General features: G+C 42.5%; 1 protein-coding gene across 3 annotated transcripts in view; it reads left to right on the forward strand.

Annotated features, from left to right (window-relative positions):
* kiaa1549la (KIAA1549-like a) overlaps positions 1–14,895 on the forward strand; it is a 44,703-nt gene that overhangs the window by 4,309 nt on the left and 25,499 nt on the right. For 2 of the 3 annotated variants that reach the window (XM_071416225.1, XM_071416226.1), the window contains exons 2-12: positions 4,557–4,916; positions 5,280–5,891; positions 6,075–6,190; positions 10,016–10,238; positions 10,376–10,509; positions 10,614–10,782; positions 12,016–12,075; positions 12,650–12,801; positions 13,291–13,462; positions 14,272–14,432; positions 14,650–14,685. In XM_071416225.1, the coding sequence (XP_071272326.1) occupies positions 4,557–4,916; positions 5,280–5,891; positions 6,075–6,190; positions 10,016–10,238; positions 10,376–10,509; positions 10,614–10,782; positions 12,016–12,075; positions 12,650–12,801; positions 13,291–13,462; positions 14,272–14,432; positions 14,650–14,685 (2,195 nt within the window). The remainder of the gene's footprint in view (positions 1–4,556; positions 4,917–5,279; positions 5,892–6,074; positions 6,191–10,015; positions 10,239–10,375; positions 10,510–10,613; positions 10,783–12,015; positions 12,076–12,649; positions 12,802–13,290; positions 13,463–14,271; positions 14,433–14,649; positions 14,686–14,895) is intronic. The other variant, XM_071416227.1, reaches the window with a different exon arrangement.

Here is a 14,895-nt window from a genome sequence, read left to right on the forward strand (position 1 = left end):
TGTTTGTGCAGCAGTTTTGGCATTTATTAAATAAAAAATCAATGCATACTTTTATGTTCAAAGTCTATCAATTGAAGTGCTCACGCTTCCCTGGGATAGACTATAGCTAGGGGCTTCATGATTTACCGTTTGGCCGCTTGAGTCAATATGAATTCATCATAAAAAATACCATTTGTAGGGCTTCCCGAGTGGCGCAGAGGTCTAAGGCTTGTATCGCAGTGCTAGAGGCGTCACTATGTTTCAGAGGACGCATGACGCGACCTTCGCCTCCCGAGCTTGTTAGGGAGTTGCAGCGATGAGACAAGATAGAAATGGGGGGGGTAGAATACAAAAAAATACAATTTGTATACATGCCTGCCAGTTTGCTGTATGTGAGTGTGTGCATGCGTTTAACACGTAGCTACACAAGGTCAGGTGACTGACTGTGTCCTAAATTCTTTCTAACCTTAGTGCCAGTTCTGACAGTTGATCGTTGTGACAACTTGAATTCCTCACACGCTATCTGCATTTGAAAGAAGCTATAGAGACGGAGCGAAAAAATATTCTGATAATAACAATTTTGGTTTTAAGGCTATTCTATGCAAGTCAAATGTACACTTGCATTTTCTGTTGAATTATGTACATTTCTTTATGAAAATGTTGACAAAATATATATTTTTTAATGATCAGTAAGGCCCTACACTAATTGTAATTAAGGTCAATCATGTCAGTATCTTGTTTCGTCAAAAGGCCATACGCTGCTTCTAATTCATTGGGTTTTTAGTGTTGGTCTTGTATGTTTGAGTTGCTCACATGGACATGATATTGTCTGTCTCTGGATCAGTAGGCTACAGAGAACAATTCAACAACAACTAATGCAGAGTGAAACAAACTTTCCCAGTGCTTAGGTCTTACTTCTGGTCCCCTGAGGTCCGTTTTGACTCCTCAGATATGAGAAATACATTTTCTCGCTGCTCTTTTGGAGGGTGGTGCTGGAAAAGCAAGACGCTCATCCACTTTAAATATGGTTATGATTACCTGCGGCACCCCTGGGACTTTAAGCTGCTGCTTCGTGGCAAGTGCATCCAAAGGTGTTTCTTAGGATGCACTGAGGTGAAAATCTCACATGCTCTCCCTTGCAGGAGCTTAGAAAGCTCTCAATATTTCAGTCCTTGGTAGCTGTGACGCTAACCAGAAGAGAAGACTACAGAGCCAAACTGAGCCCGACAGAATACAAAATAAACAAGGCCAGTTGAAATATATGCATTGTTGTTATCTAGTCATGCATTGTTGTTATTCATTATCACTGTCACACAAGCCATCAGGTTTGTTGTGGAAAGTGAGCATGGCAGGATCAGTGTTTGTTTGTTTGCCAAAGTGGATTCAGGGTGATGTAATGGTGTTTGCTGTGTCCCCTTTCTGTGGTGCTTTTCATGAGCTACAGTGCTAGACTAGAGCTCCCCCAGCAACATCACATGACTGTCTTTCTTCTTCAAATCAAAGGCATGCAGCAGAAAAACCAAAGAGCCTCCTCAGTGCCCCTTACAGAGAGGATTCTTGGTCACTGCCTGCCTGCCTGCCTCACCACAATATGCCCAGATTGTCAACTGCATAATTCTCCACTCTCTGCGCATGTCCTTATGTGACCAATTTAAAAATTGTTGTGGCTCAGAATGTCACACTCTCGCTTTATTTTTGCTAGACTGCCTGACCTACCCCGAGCCAGAGAAATGGTCACATGACTGTCTTATCTAGTCACATGGGACCCAGTAATGCCTGCACAGATGAGCTGCTAACCTTCTGTATCAGTGACATCACAACCAAGTTTTATTTATCACATTGTGAAAGCATCCTTCACGTGCAATGTGCTAGTTACCTTGTTTAGTCCTCCAAATGTATGCATTAACACCACACATTGTTAGTTTGTGGTTTAAAGCTTCCCAAGTAGGCTTATTATTTTTCTTTTTTGTGTTATGATAATTCAGTTGTACTAATGCATTTATAAAAATCTTCAAAAATATTTTGGGTACTACCAATGTATGTATCATTAAATGACCGTTAGGAAATATTGCAGACTGTGGCTTTAAGTGTGTGACAACTGAAGTGCCAGAGTATGTCCATCCTATTCTCCCAGGACCCAGGAGTGTGACCACTGCAATATAGGTCACACACAGAGCCTGGGCTCCAACAACACAGGAAACAGAATATGGCACTTTGTTTGTTCTGCAGCTGAATCTTTTTTACAGCTCTCTTTACCAGCCTGTATACAACACTGTCACTTCATTGGCTTTTTTCAACATTCTAAAAATGGTTAATACCCTCCTTAATCGTAAGCTGTGCAAAGCTCAGGCTCTGGTTTGACTTTTAGTTTTGCATTTATATGAGTTAGCGTGCAGTAAATGGAAAGGGTTTACTGCGGTAACGTAATACCGTGCTCCTATAAGTCTGTCTTCAGCTCTTCATTTCTGGTAATGTCTTACCTGGGAGACAGTGCCACTATCTTTTAATCACTGTAGCCTATGTGGTTTAATGCTTTTCATTTTATATTCTATTGATTAGTAATATTTCATGACTACTAATTACAGTACTATTTAATAACTGTAAATATAATTCCATTGACTCTATAGATGGAACGACACCTCTTAGAAAGCAGTGTTGTTGCTATGCTGTGTCTACAGATGCATGCTGAGATGCAGTGTGACCTCACTTAGCAGGTGTCTGTGCAGTACCAGTCAGGGTAAATGGAAGCCATATTATTCTGTTGTGTTTGACAAACAAAACAGTGAAATATCAGCTGAACTTTCATATAACTCAGAGCTCAAATCTGCCAGCCATACTGTCACTGCTGTATGCCCTCTGTCCATACTTTATGATTCCATTTCCTTATCTGCCTTATCTTCAAGTAAGAGGACATAGCTGTGATAAAACATTGCCAAACATACTCCTTAGGCTAACTGGTTGAAAAATAAATGTGTCTTAAATTGGTGTTGCTTCGCTAAATGCAAAACAAAATGGTACATATTTTGTCATTTTTCATATTCACGTTTCCTATGTTTTGCTTGTGGAATAAATTGCTCTAATCAGCATTTAAGGTGAATATTTAATTGTTGCCTTTGGGCCCTGTAGTCTTCCTGAAAAACACTGTAAAAGTGTTATTTACTCTGTACTGTAGATCCACTATTTAACCCAGCGAGACAGATGGACACTATGAATAGTTTCAGGAAGTGTGTATCTGTCCATCCTGTTGGAAAGATGTCACTCCATGGAAAGCACACCACATTGTCTCAATGGGTTTAATTTCACTTGGACACTTCCCCAGCGCCCCCTCCTCACCACCTGCGCCTAGGATGGTGATGCTCCATGTTTCCCTCTTTCCTGCCCCAACGGATCAGTGTTCTGAATGGGCAGAGCTTTTTCATGAACCCCAGGATGGCTGGAGCAGTCGTGTTGTCAAATGAACCCAATTGCTGTCCACTGCCATGGCTCATACCTCTCAGTGAACTCTCAGTGCTTCTGATGGAGGGCCCCATATGTTGCACCCTGTCAGAGCAGGTGGCTTTCTGTGGGGGTTAGGAAAGATACGGAAGAGGTCTTCAGTGTGTCCTGTCTTGAAGACACCAAATGCTGTCACACTCACACTTCTGATCTTACAGGGACTTTTAGAATGAATATCTACTGGTAGGTTGGCGATAAAGAACGTGCAAGCTCATTGTCATATATATTCATGGAGTTCTTTTGATTATTGGTTTATCAGCTTTTTATAGGATTAATTGCTGCTAGTTCTTGGTAGATCCATTGTTTGAGATGAACAGTTCAGTGGGTAGATTTAATGGTAGACCGAGGGATTGCATCCTGGGAAATTTAGGCACAGGCCTGGTTGTACAAAGCCCGCCTGATTCGGAAATCCTTCCTTTTAATTAAACAATCCTCCGATGAATAAGTTGAGAATGTGGGGGAAGTTCAGAATGGAAGTACGGTACAAATGCGCTCTGGAGATTTGCCAGTATTCACCGGCTGCCTTCCAGAAGACAATAAACCCTGCTAGCTGCCCAATCCTCATCGTTCACTTGTACTGAGGAAAGGTGCCTTTTGAAAACACCACCACCGTATCAGCACAGAATCCCAAGCGATAGCTTTCTCTCGTAGGCTGAGATATGTTTTTAAATAACAGCAGCTGCTTATGTGTGCCCCAGATATGTACTTAACATCTAAATCAATTCCCTATGCTTATCCTGAACAAAACATAAGTGACCTACTTAAGATTATGTTCCCACTGTCACAGTTTCATAATGATACTCCTGGATGACTAAGAAGTGTTTGTGTCCTTACATGTTGTGCTCCTTGGTGTGAAGTCTGTTTCTCCCTCCCTCATGTTGTTGACAGGAGGGCACGGACAGGCTTCGTTTTGAATAACAATATTTCATATTTTCAAGATGTAGTTATAGATTGAGCCGATGTTGATGAGAAACATGGGAGACAGTCAAGACGTCATCATCAGGCCTCTGGGATTGATGAGTCAAATAGAGAATAAATGTGTTCCTCCCTTGTTAAGTCCCATCTCTCTCTTTGTTTTCCAGATGAAGGGCACTACAACGGGTCATCAGGACATGCAGCTCTGCCTCAGGACCCAGCTGTGCCCTCTAACCTCTCTGCCAGGGCAACGCCAGTGGAGGATTGGCCCCTGGGCGCTCTAGCCGTGCCCACAGACCCATCAGGGGCGACAGCAGAGAGCACCAGAGGGCAGCCAGGGTTCTCCTCTGTACTGACCCTGCTGGCTAGCTCAGACCAAGAGCCACAGGCCCCAGTGCAACCATCAGTACTAGCTAATGCCTCCTCAGCCTCCTCCTCAGCCATCAACAATGACAATCAAACAGCAGGAACAACAGACCCTTTGTTGTTAGCCCCTGTAGGCAACAGCACCTCAAACACCAGCTCAGGTAGGACCCATGTTCAAACAGTCATCCACACCATCTAATAGAATAATAAAAATATCATACGTACAGCCTCATGACTGTGGTTAAAGTCTAAAGACTAGGGATTTTGTTTCCTTGTCCATCACCATCATCATGCTCTGCACATTCATTCCCTCAAAATCCACCATTTAATTTTATTTTGGTCCAGCTCAGTTCCACATCTTCCTGCCCCATCCCCTCCATCGTCTACCTCCCCGGTGCCTGCTGCCTCTCCCGGGTCTGACATCATCCTCACAGTATGAGACATCATCAAAATGGGACATTATTCACCTGATATGAATGACCTGATGTGGCATCATTTAAACGCTGTTTGTTGTCTCATTGCAGAGGAGACGGTCAGCAGTTTGCCTGCGAACCCAGATTTACCAACAGTCCCAGTGTCCTCTCTGGCCACCCTGGGGGAGGGCGACTCCACCCTCCCAGACAATGTGACTAGTCCTTTCTCCACTCACACATGGAACACCACCACACCTGCAAGGGCTGACACCAACACCACTATACCATCCACCACAGCAGCCCACACCAACCCAACACCAGACACTGTGACCAATGACAGTCTACAGCTCACAACTGTGACCACCACGACCGTCACACCCCTGACCGTGACCACCACACCTGTGACACCACAGACCACGACAGCTTTGACCACAGAGGCGGTTACAACCATACCCGGGACCACTACGACCACACAGGAGGTGACCACCTTCCAAGAAACTACATTGATGACAACCACAACTGACCCACCCACCACGGCGACCACAACCACAAGTGCTCCCACTACAAGTACAACTACCACTGCACCGACCACCACTTTGACTGTCCCCACCACCACCACCACAGAAACCACCCCTGGACCAACCACAACTGAACCTCCTCCCATCAGTGCTGAAGAGGAACGTCAACCATGTAACATCACTGAGAAGACCTGGGTCAAAACAGGTATGGGCTCTCAGTTTACAGCTCAGTTTGAACAACCTTTCACTAACATACAATGTGTTGTTTCTTTGAGTTGTTACAGTATCTTTACAACCATAATAAAAGTCCTCTGGTTCCTTCCAAAGGATGTCCCATCCTTCACATCCAGAAGACTGACACACCTCATGTATGTGTTTTCCTCCACAGTGTTGTCTATGCAGTTGAGGAGGAACAGGCTTGATATCATTGTGAGGCAGAATCTGTCTAAAGGACTCACCCATGCTCTACAGAGGGCCTTCAATGACACCAATGTTTATGTCCAGGTCAGTATTGTACTGTACTCTGTGTTAGGATGCTGTTACTGCTGTACTGTAACTGGAGAACAACATGTACACGACCGTTCAACAGTTTGGGGTCACTTAGAAAATTCCTTGTTTTTTAATTATTTTTTAGTTTTTTTTTGTCCTTTAAAATAACATCAAATGTATCAGAAATACAGTGTAGACATTGTTATTGTTGTAAATGAGTATTGTAGCTCAAAACGGCAGATTTTTTATGGAATATCTATGTAGGCGTACAGAGGCCCATTATCAGCAACCATCAGTCCTGTGTTCCAATGGTACGTTGTGTTAGCTAATCCAAGTTTATCATTTTAAAAGACTAATTGATCATTAGAAAACTCTTTTGCAATTATGTTAGCACAGCTGAAAACTGTTTTTCTGATTAAAGAAGCAAGAAAACTGGCCTTCTTTAGACTAGTTGAGTATCTGGAGCATCATCGTTTCTGGGTTCGATCGATTACAGACTCAAAATGGCCAGAAACAAAGAACTTTCTTCTGAAAGTCGTCAGTCTATTCCTGTTCTGAGAAATGAAGGCTATTCCATGTGAGAAATTGCCAAGAAACTGAAGATCTCGTACAACGCTGTGTACTACTCCCTTCACAGAACAGTGCAAACTGGCTCTAGCCAGAATAGAAAGAGGAGTGAGAGTCCCCGGTGCAAAACTGAGCAAGAGGACAAGTACATTAGTGTCTAGTTTGAGAAACAGATGCCTCACAAGTCCTCAACTGGCAGCTTCATCAAATAGTACCCGTAAAACACCAGTCTGAATGTCAACAGTGAAGAGGCGACTCCGGATGCTGGCCTTCAGATACTCAACTAGTCTAAAGAAGGCCAGTTTTATTGCTTCTTTAATCAGAACAATACTTTTCAGTTGTGCTAACATAATTGCAAAAGGGTTTTCTAATGATCAATTAGACTTTTAAAATGATAAACTTGGATTAGCTAACACAACGTGCCATTGGAACACAGGTGATCGTTGCTGAAAATGGGCCTCTGTACACCTATTTAGATATTCCATTAAAAATCAGACATTTCCAGCTACAATAGTCATCGACAACATTAACAATGTCTCCACTGTATTTCTGATCAATTTGATGTTATTTTAATGGACAAAAAATGTGCTTTTCTTTCAAAAACAAGGACCTTTCTAAGTGACCCCAAACTTTTGAACGGTAGTGTACATCAAATACAGTATGTGCCATAGTCCTGTTCAAATATTGCATCATCCATCTTTGCGCTGTTGGAAAAGCATTTGGTATTAGTTATTATTATTATTTTTGCATATCCCACTCCCCCTGAGACACCCTTGGAGAGTGGGGTCACGGCCAGGGATCAGCCATTATTGAAGGCGACCCTGGAGCAATTAGGGTGAGGTGCCTTGCTCAAGGGCACGTCAACATAATTTTTTTCACCTAGTCGGCTCAGGGATTCGAAACCAGCGACCTTTTGGTTACTGGCCCAACACTCTTAACTGCTAGGTTACCTAGCTGTTACGAATATTGAGATGGCCACTTCTAAAGGAACTATAGTGAGTGTGTTGACTTATTCTTCCTCTCCTCTTCGCCCTATTATTCATGGAGTCCAATCTCTCACTGTGATAGCAGAGGAGACTGAAGTGACTAATGATAAAAGGATTTCAATAAGATAATAAATAGTCTCTTGAATTGTGGATAGGCTTTGCATTATAGAGGCTGTTAAGAGTATGTGAAGAGAAAGACTCTTATGGACCCTACCAGCTGAATGACTAAAACTCATTATTACCAGCGTTTCCTCTTCAGAAATGTCCATTATTCAGCTCTCGTTCTCTCTGTCTGTTTCTCTCTGTCTGTTTCTCTCTGTCTGATTCTCTCTGTCTGATTCTCTCTGTCTGATTCTCTCTGTCTGATTCTCTCTGTCTGTTTCTCTCTGTCTGTTTCTCTCTGTCTGTTTATTTCTGTCTGATTCTCTCTGTCTGATTCTCTCTGTCTGATTCTGTGTGTCTCTGTCATATTCTCTCTCTCTCTGTTTCTCTCTCTCTGTTTCTCTCTGTGTGTTTCTCTCTGTGTGTTTCTCTGTGTCTGATTCTCTCTGTTTCTCTCTGTCTGTTTCTCTGTGTGTTTCTCTCTGTGTGTTATTCGCTGTTTCTCTCAGTCTGTTTCTCTCTCTGTGTTTCTCTCTGTGTTACTATCTGTTTCCCTCTGTGTGTTTCTCTCTGTGTTTTATTCTCTGTTTCTCTCTGTGTTTTATTCTCTGTTTCTCTCTGTGTTTCTCTCTGTTTCTCTCTGACTCTCAGTCCTCTGTCTCATCTCCCCCTGTCTTGGTCTCTCTCTCTTTCTCAATTCAATTCAATTCAATTGACTTTATTGACATGGCAAGTTATTATTACTTACATTGTCAAAGTATACATATTGAAAAATTTAAATAAAATATATATGTATATATATACACAAAATATATATATATTTATATATAAATAAATGGTGGGACTAACAGCAATAATAATAGTAGTAGTGGACATGGGATTACCATTAATAACAGCTACAACAACAATATTAATCAGAACAACAATACATTAAAGCAACAGTAGTAGACCAGTGTCAACATGACTGAGAAGACACATGACCTGGTACGAAAGACAAAACAAAACTAAGCTAAATGGGAAATATTATCAACATTACTTTGCATTTTTCACTGGCTGTCCCTCAGGTTGTGGCAGGAGGACACATATTTGGCTGCCAAAACTGCACATTTTGGCTTTTCACCCAATAAATATTTGATTTTTTCTTCATCTTTTATAGTTTCAAATTCTTTGTATTGAATTATAATTTTGGGAAAGAAATATGCTCTTAGGTCTGAGTATTTGTCACAGTGTAGTAGGAAATGCACTTCTGTCTCTACCTCTCCCCTGGAGCAGAGTGAGCACAGCCTGTCCTCTCTGGGCAGCCAGGTTTGTCTGTGACGACCGGTCTCTATAGCCAGACTGTGCTCACTGAGTCTGTACCTAGTCAATGTTTTCCTCAGTTTTCTATCAGTCACAGTGGTCAGATAGTCTGCCACCATGTACTGTCTGTTTAGAGCCAAATAGCATTGAAGTTTACTTTGATTTTTTGTGGTGTCTTTCCAATAGGTTATATATTTTTCTTTTTGTTTTGTGATGATTTGGTTGGGCCAGATTTTCTGAGGGCTGTCCCGAGGCTCTATGGGGTTGGTGAACTGAGCCTCAGAACCAGCTGGCTGAGGGGACTCTTCTCTGGTTTCATCTCTTGACATTGTAGAGCTGTGTGATGGAATGTTTTAGGGTCACTTGTTTTTAGATGGTTGTAAAATTTGATGGCTCTTTTTTCTATTCGAATGAGGAGGGGATATTGGCCCAATTCTGCCCTACATGCGTTATTTGGAGTTTTTCTTTGTACTTGCAATACAGTCTTGCAAAACTCTGCATGCAATACTTCTCTCTCTCTCTCTCTCTGTCTAACTGATGGCTGACTCAAGTTTAAGTCCATTTATTTCCTGCCTGTGCTGTCTGTCTATATGTCAGTCTGTCTGGGGTGTGATTCAGTGGCTGCTACTCTATCCAAGGCCTCCTCTCCTCTCCCCATCAGAACCCATGTATTATTAGTGAGCCTGGAGGTGATCAGTGGGAGACATCACAAACACCAGCTGCATAGTTAGTGTGCCTGTGGATAGCTAGCTAACACATACTGGTAGAGACTGATGAGGAGTGGGTGGTACTACAAAGGACCAGAGACACTAGCCTTGACCATTGCCATTGTATTGTCTGTTAGCGATAGCGATCAAGATATTAACAACATGTTTTCACTTCTCAGATTGAACGGGATCTCTGCAGCCCTCATAATGTCACCCTTGGGTACTATGTAGCCAGTGGGAAAACGGTCTACATAGCATCTGTGGTGGTGGAGACAGTGAAGGCTTATGGTTTTGACAAAGTGCTAGCAGACATCCGGCAGCACAGTCCTCTGGTGATGGCTGTTCTGCTCCCTGTGGCCCCCTGGGCCCCTAGCCTCAGTGTCCATCTGCAGCTCAAAACAGGTATGGCGCATCAGGAACAACACAGTAACACTGCTGGATGATGTGACCGTGATTGTAGACAATGTTGTACTGTGCTGTTGTGTACTGTAACTGAATGTACTGTGCTGGTATATTGATTGTTGCGCTGCTGTTTTTAGTTCTCAGGTTCGTAGGTCCAACGGACAGCGTCAACTCCTGCAGTTTTGTTCAGATGATGGAACAACGGCTGGAGAATGCGTTTGAGGAAGCTCAGGACAAAGTGCTGGAATCTTACAGCGGCCTTTCTGTTGAGGTACATTTATGACTTGGGATCATATTCAATCACACACAATTAGCATAGTTGTTTAGAGCGTTGTATTTACTTCAACATGTCTGGTTTTGTCTGTGTTTGTTCAGATCCAGAGCACCTCCCAAGCGATTGGCTCTCCTGCCGTATCTCTGGTCTATGTGGTCAAGAACCAGGACGCGATCCTGAATGGAACTGTCTCCAGCGGTCTCCTGAATCAGCTGACCGCAGCGCTGGTGGGCTACTTCCTCTTCTTCCCGCCCCTCGTCATTGCTGAGCGTAAGTGCCCCACTGCATCATGGGAAGGGTTTGAGTGGCATGTTTTGCCTGGCTTTTTCTCCTTATTTATTTATTTATTTTCTGATACATGAATATTGATGTCATATCCTTCAGCGATATTGTCCTTCAACGATAGCCAGGGTTGAGGTTAATTCCACAAATTAAATTATAAATCAATTCCCTCTACCTGTAAATTCCATTTAATTCAACTCAAATTCCAGGTCAGTATTTTAATTCAGAGATAATTCAATTAGTCTCATATCTAATGTTAGTTAAATTCCAAGATTTCAATTCCAAGTTCAATATTATCTCCAACAATTCCTCAAATTCCAATCTAATTGAATTCCCTCAGGCTTTTCTGGCTGTCCATGTCGCTGTTCAGACTATCTAGCTATACTGGAAATATAGAAATACAAATTGAAATGATTTAAAACTAATCCTGCGGTCCATTTTTAAACCAAGTGCATTAATTCCATTAACTGGGAAATGTACAAATATTGAATTCCAATTAAATTCCAAATATTTATATATGTTTTTACAATTAAATTATAATTCAAACAGTCCAAACAGTCTTATTCAATTTCAATTCCATAACTTGAAGATTATTGAAATTTGAATTAAATTCAACGTAAATTATCCACTTCATGAGTGTGTGTTCTGAACATGAAAATGTATGCTGTCTTGATTTCATCATACCTGTAGAGTACTGATAATCAGATGTTGAACTCATTTACAAAGGAGAAGTTATGGCTGCTTGCATTTACTGTCATCCAGTATGTTGTTGTGCAGAGAGGAGACTGACTAGTTTACTTCATGCTCAACTTCAATCATTTGCATCACCTTCTGGGTGTTTTACTTCACATAATGGGTCATTTTAGCATGAAGGGAAGATCAGATAACATTCTATTTATATTTACACACTACCTCAGGATTTCACCTCATGCTGTCAAAATGAATCGTTTACCATTTGAATATTCAAGGCTCTTTCGTACATGATTACAGAGTGTCAAACAGAGAGTTATGAGGGATAAGGTGCCACTGCAAAGTCAGAGGCAACATCCCTGCTGGCCTCCAGCCAGCTGCATAATAGAATAGAAAATGTGGAATTTATCAGGCATGCAGCCTGGCACCCTCTATCTCTCTCTCTCTGTGTCTCTGTCTCTCTGTGTGTGTGTGTGTGTGTGTGTGTTTGTTCACTCTGTCTCCATCTCTCTCCCCCCTCTTCCTCCACAGCACTAGAGTACCACAACCTCAATACATCCACTGCCACCAAGCACTACTGGGTGATCACAGGTAATTAAACGTGTCATTGATTTTCACTAACTGCTAGTTAGTTAATGCTTTGCTCTAATGCTGTGTGTTGTGTACAGTTTTTCCCCCAACATATTTGAGCTCCTCTTTCCCCTCTGAATGCTATTGCTGCATTATTTAGAGCTTCCGGACATCTGCTTCTGAAAGATCACATCGGATCAGAGCTCAGTGTGAAGGAGGCTTTCTTTTGTGAGAGATCTCTAAATTAGCTTTAGCCTCCCCCTGTACCTTTCTGCTACTGTCATGATGAGACCACAGTGTACCAAGGTCAGCCTGACAATATAATGGGACTTACAAGTTTTAAATTGAGGGATGAATAACCATACCTCTTTGTCCTCCACTGTCCTTATCCCACCTCTTCATCTCCTCTCTTATCCTCTTATCTCTCTCTCTCTCTCTCTCTCTCTCTCTCTCTCTCTCTCTCTCTCTCTCTCTCTCTCTCTCTCTCTCTCTCTGTCTCTGTCTCTGTCTCTGTCTCTGTCTCTGTCTCTGTCTGTGTCTGTGTGTGTGTGTGTGTGTGTGTGTGTGTGTGTGTGTGTACTCCACTCCACTGCAGTAATTCAGGATGTTGACAGCTCATCTCTGGAGAGGAATTATCAGAGCTTTGCTAGTTTAATGGAGCAGCGGCTGGCTGAGCTGTTTTTGGTGGCTGGGCGTCAGGGGAGCCGCTTTAGAAGGGCTACCACTGTTGGGCTCTACACTGTCCAGGTGAGGCGGGCACGCACACGCGCACACACACGGGTTGCATGCTCACTCACTGATAAACAACCTCTGTTTTATGTTGACTAGCCAGAGTTTCACAATTTTTTGAAGACCCACAGAATTTCTATTCTCTCGTTTATGTTTTGCCACAGATTAATTGTTTTATGTAAAGTCCCAGATGATCAGGTTTTATGAGGGGGAGAGAGCTCATGTAACGGATGTTGATCTCTTCCATTTAACACCCCCCCCTGCTTTATGGCAAGCTTTAATCACAGCCCTTGATTAAACCGTTATGATGTATTATGGACATAAAACATTTGATCTATCATAAAATAAGATTGTTTCCACTGATTCATATGAATCCCATGTGTGGTCCCGGAGTGCTGTTATCTTCCAGTGTTTGCCCCTTCAGATAACATCAGTCTTATTATTGTAGTAGCTCTTTTATGCGGTATGACAGCACTGAATCCACCAATTTGTGTTGTTCTTGTTTAGATGGTTGGTATTCGTCGACTCCCTGGGCCAAAGAATCCTGCCGAAATGACCTACTATGCCCAACTGAACGGTGCCCCTATAACTGGCACCACTGCAGCCAAGACTCTCAGTACCTTGGATTCCCAAACCATGGCTCTAACCCTGGGCTACTTTATCCAGCTCCAAGCCGATCGTAGGTTATCTCCACATCTTTACCAAACAGTCGTAACATTATTATCTTAGATGAAGTGTATAGAACTAACTTTTCAGTCAGCACACAGATGGATGCCCACAAGTAATTGCAGTATATTTTTGTTTTGCTCAAACTGAAGCACATATACAGTGATTGTACAAAACATTAAGAACACCTGCTCTTTCCATGAGTTAGACTGACCAGGTGAATCCAGGTGAAAGCTATGATCCCTTATTGATGTCACTTGTTAAATCCACTTCAATCAGTGTAGATGAAATGGAGGAGACAGGAGACAATTGTCTTGAGACAATTGAGACATGTATGGTGTACAGTATAGTATGTGTGCCATTCAAAGGGTGAATGGGCAAGACAAAATATTTAAGTGCCTTTGAACAGGATATGGTAGTAGGTGCCAGTTACACCGGTTTGTGTCAAGAACTGCAACGCTGCTGGGTTCTTCAGTTTCTCGTTTGTATTAATAATGGTCTACCACCGAAAGGACATCCAGCCAACTTGACACAACTGTGGGAAACATTGGAGTCAACATGGGCCATCATCCCTGTGCAACGCTTTTGACACCTTGTAGAGTCCACGCCCTGACGAATTGAGACTGTTCAGAGGGCAAAGGGGGGGTGCAACTCAATATTAGGAAGGTGTTCTTAATGTTTGGTCTACTCAGTGTATCTGTCTCATAGACTGTTGAATAGCTAAGTGCCTCAATAATTCTGTAATGACTGCAAACAATAACACATATTGATAGATGGTGTGTGTGGGTGGTGTATCTATTTTATCTCCATGATTTCCGACAGCTGTGGTAAAGGTCCCGCCTGCCAATCTGTGGATCATGGCCGTGCTGACGCCTGTTGCCCTGGTGATGGTTGTTGTTGTCATGGTCACCGCCATCCTGTGCAAGAGGAACAGGGTCATCTTCAAAACGGGCGCTTTCAGGAGCTTCAAAACACGCTCTAAGGTGAACTTTCTATATCTCTTAACATCTTAATGTGCAATTCAGAGAAATGTCACATCTGGGCAAGTCTTGGCACTTTATCTTGTGTTCGCTCAATTACTTATAGCCAATGGTGATGGATGCTCAATGAGCATTATGGGGGCGAAATGAGAATCCAGATGGTTAATGTGCTGGAATCGAATCCTCAGCTAAATGTCACTTTAATTGTCTTCTTGTTTAGACGTCCTATCGGAGGGAGGGCAGTTATCACCACCAGGTATTGACTGAGTGTTATTGTCAATAAATGCATGTGGCTTTGCTTGGGAGAGGACATCCCTCCTTTGTTGACAGTGCCTAGGGGAAATCAATGGGATGGAGGGGTCTCACCAGGGCTCACCGTCTATGATCAATGGGCCATTCTATACATCCCTGTTTCTTTCAAATGCATAGTAATGATTCTTATCCACCAGGCTTCCTCTCATCCAGT

This window comes from Salvelinus alpinus, chromosome 9 (assembly GCF_045679555.1).
Source record: "Salvelinus alpinus chromosome 9, SLU_Salpinus.1, whole genome shotgun sequence".
In the NCBI taxonomy this organism is placed as follows: domain Eukaryota; kingdom Metazoa; phylum Chordata; class Actinopteri; order Salmoniformes; family Salmonidae; genus Salvelinus; species Salvelinus alpinus.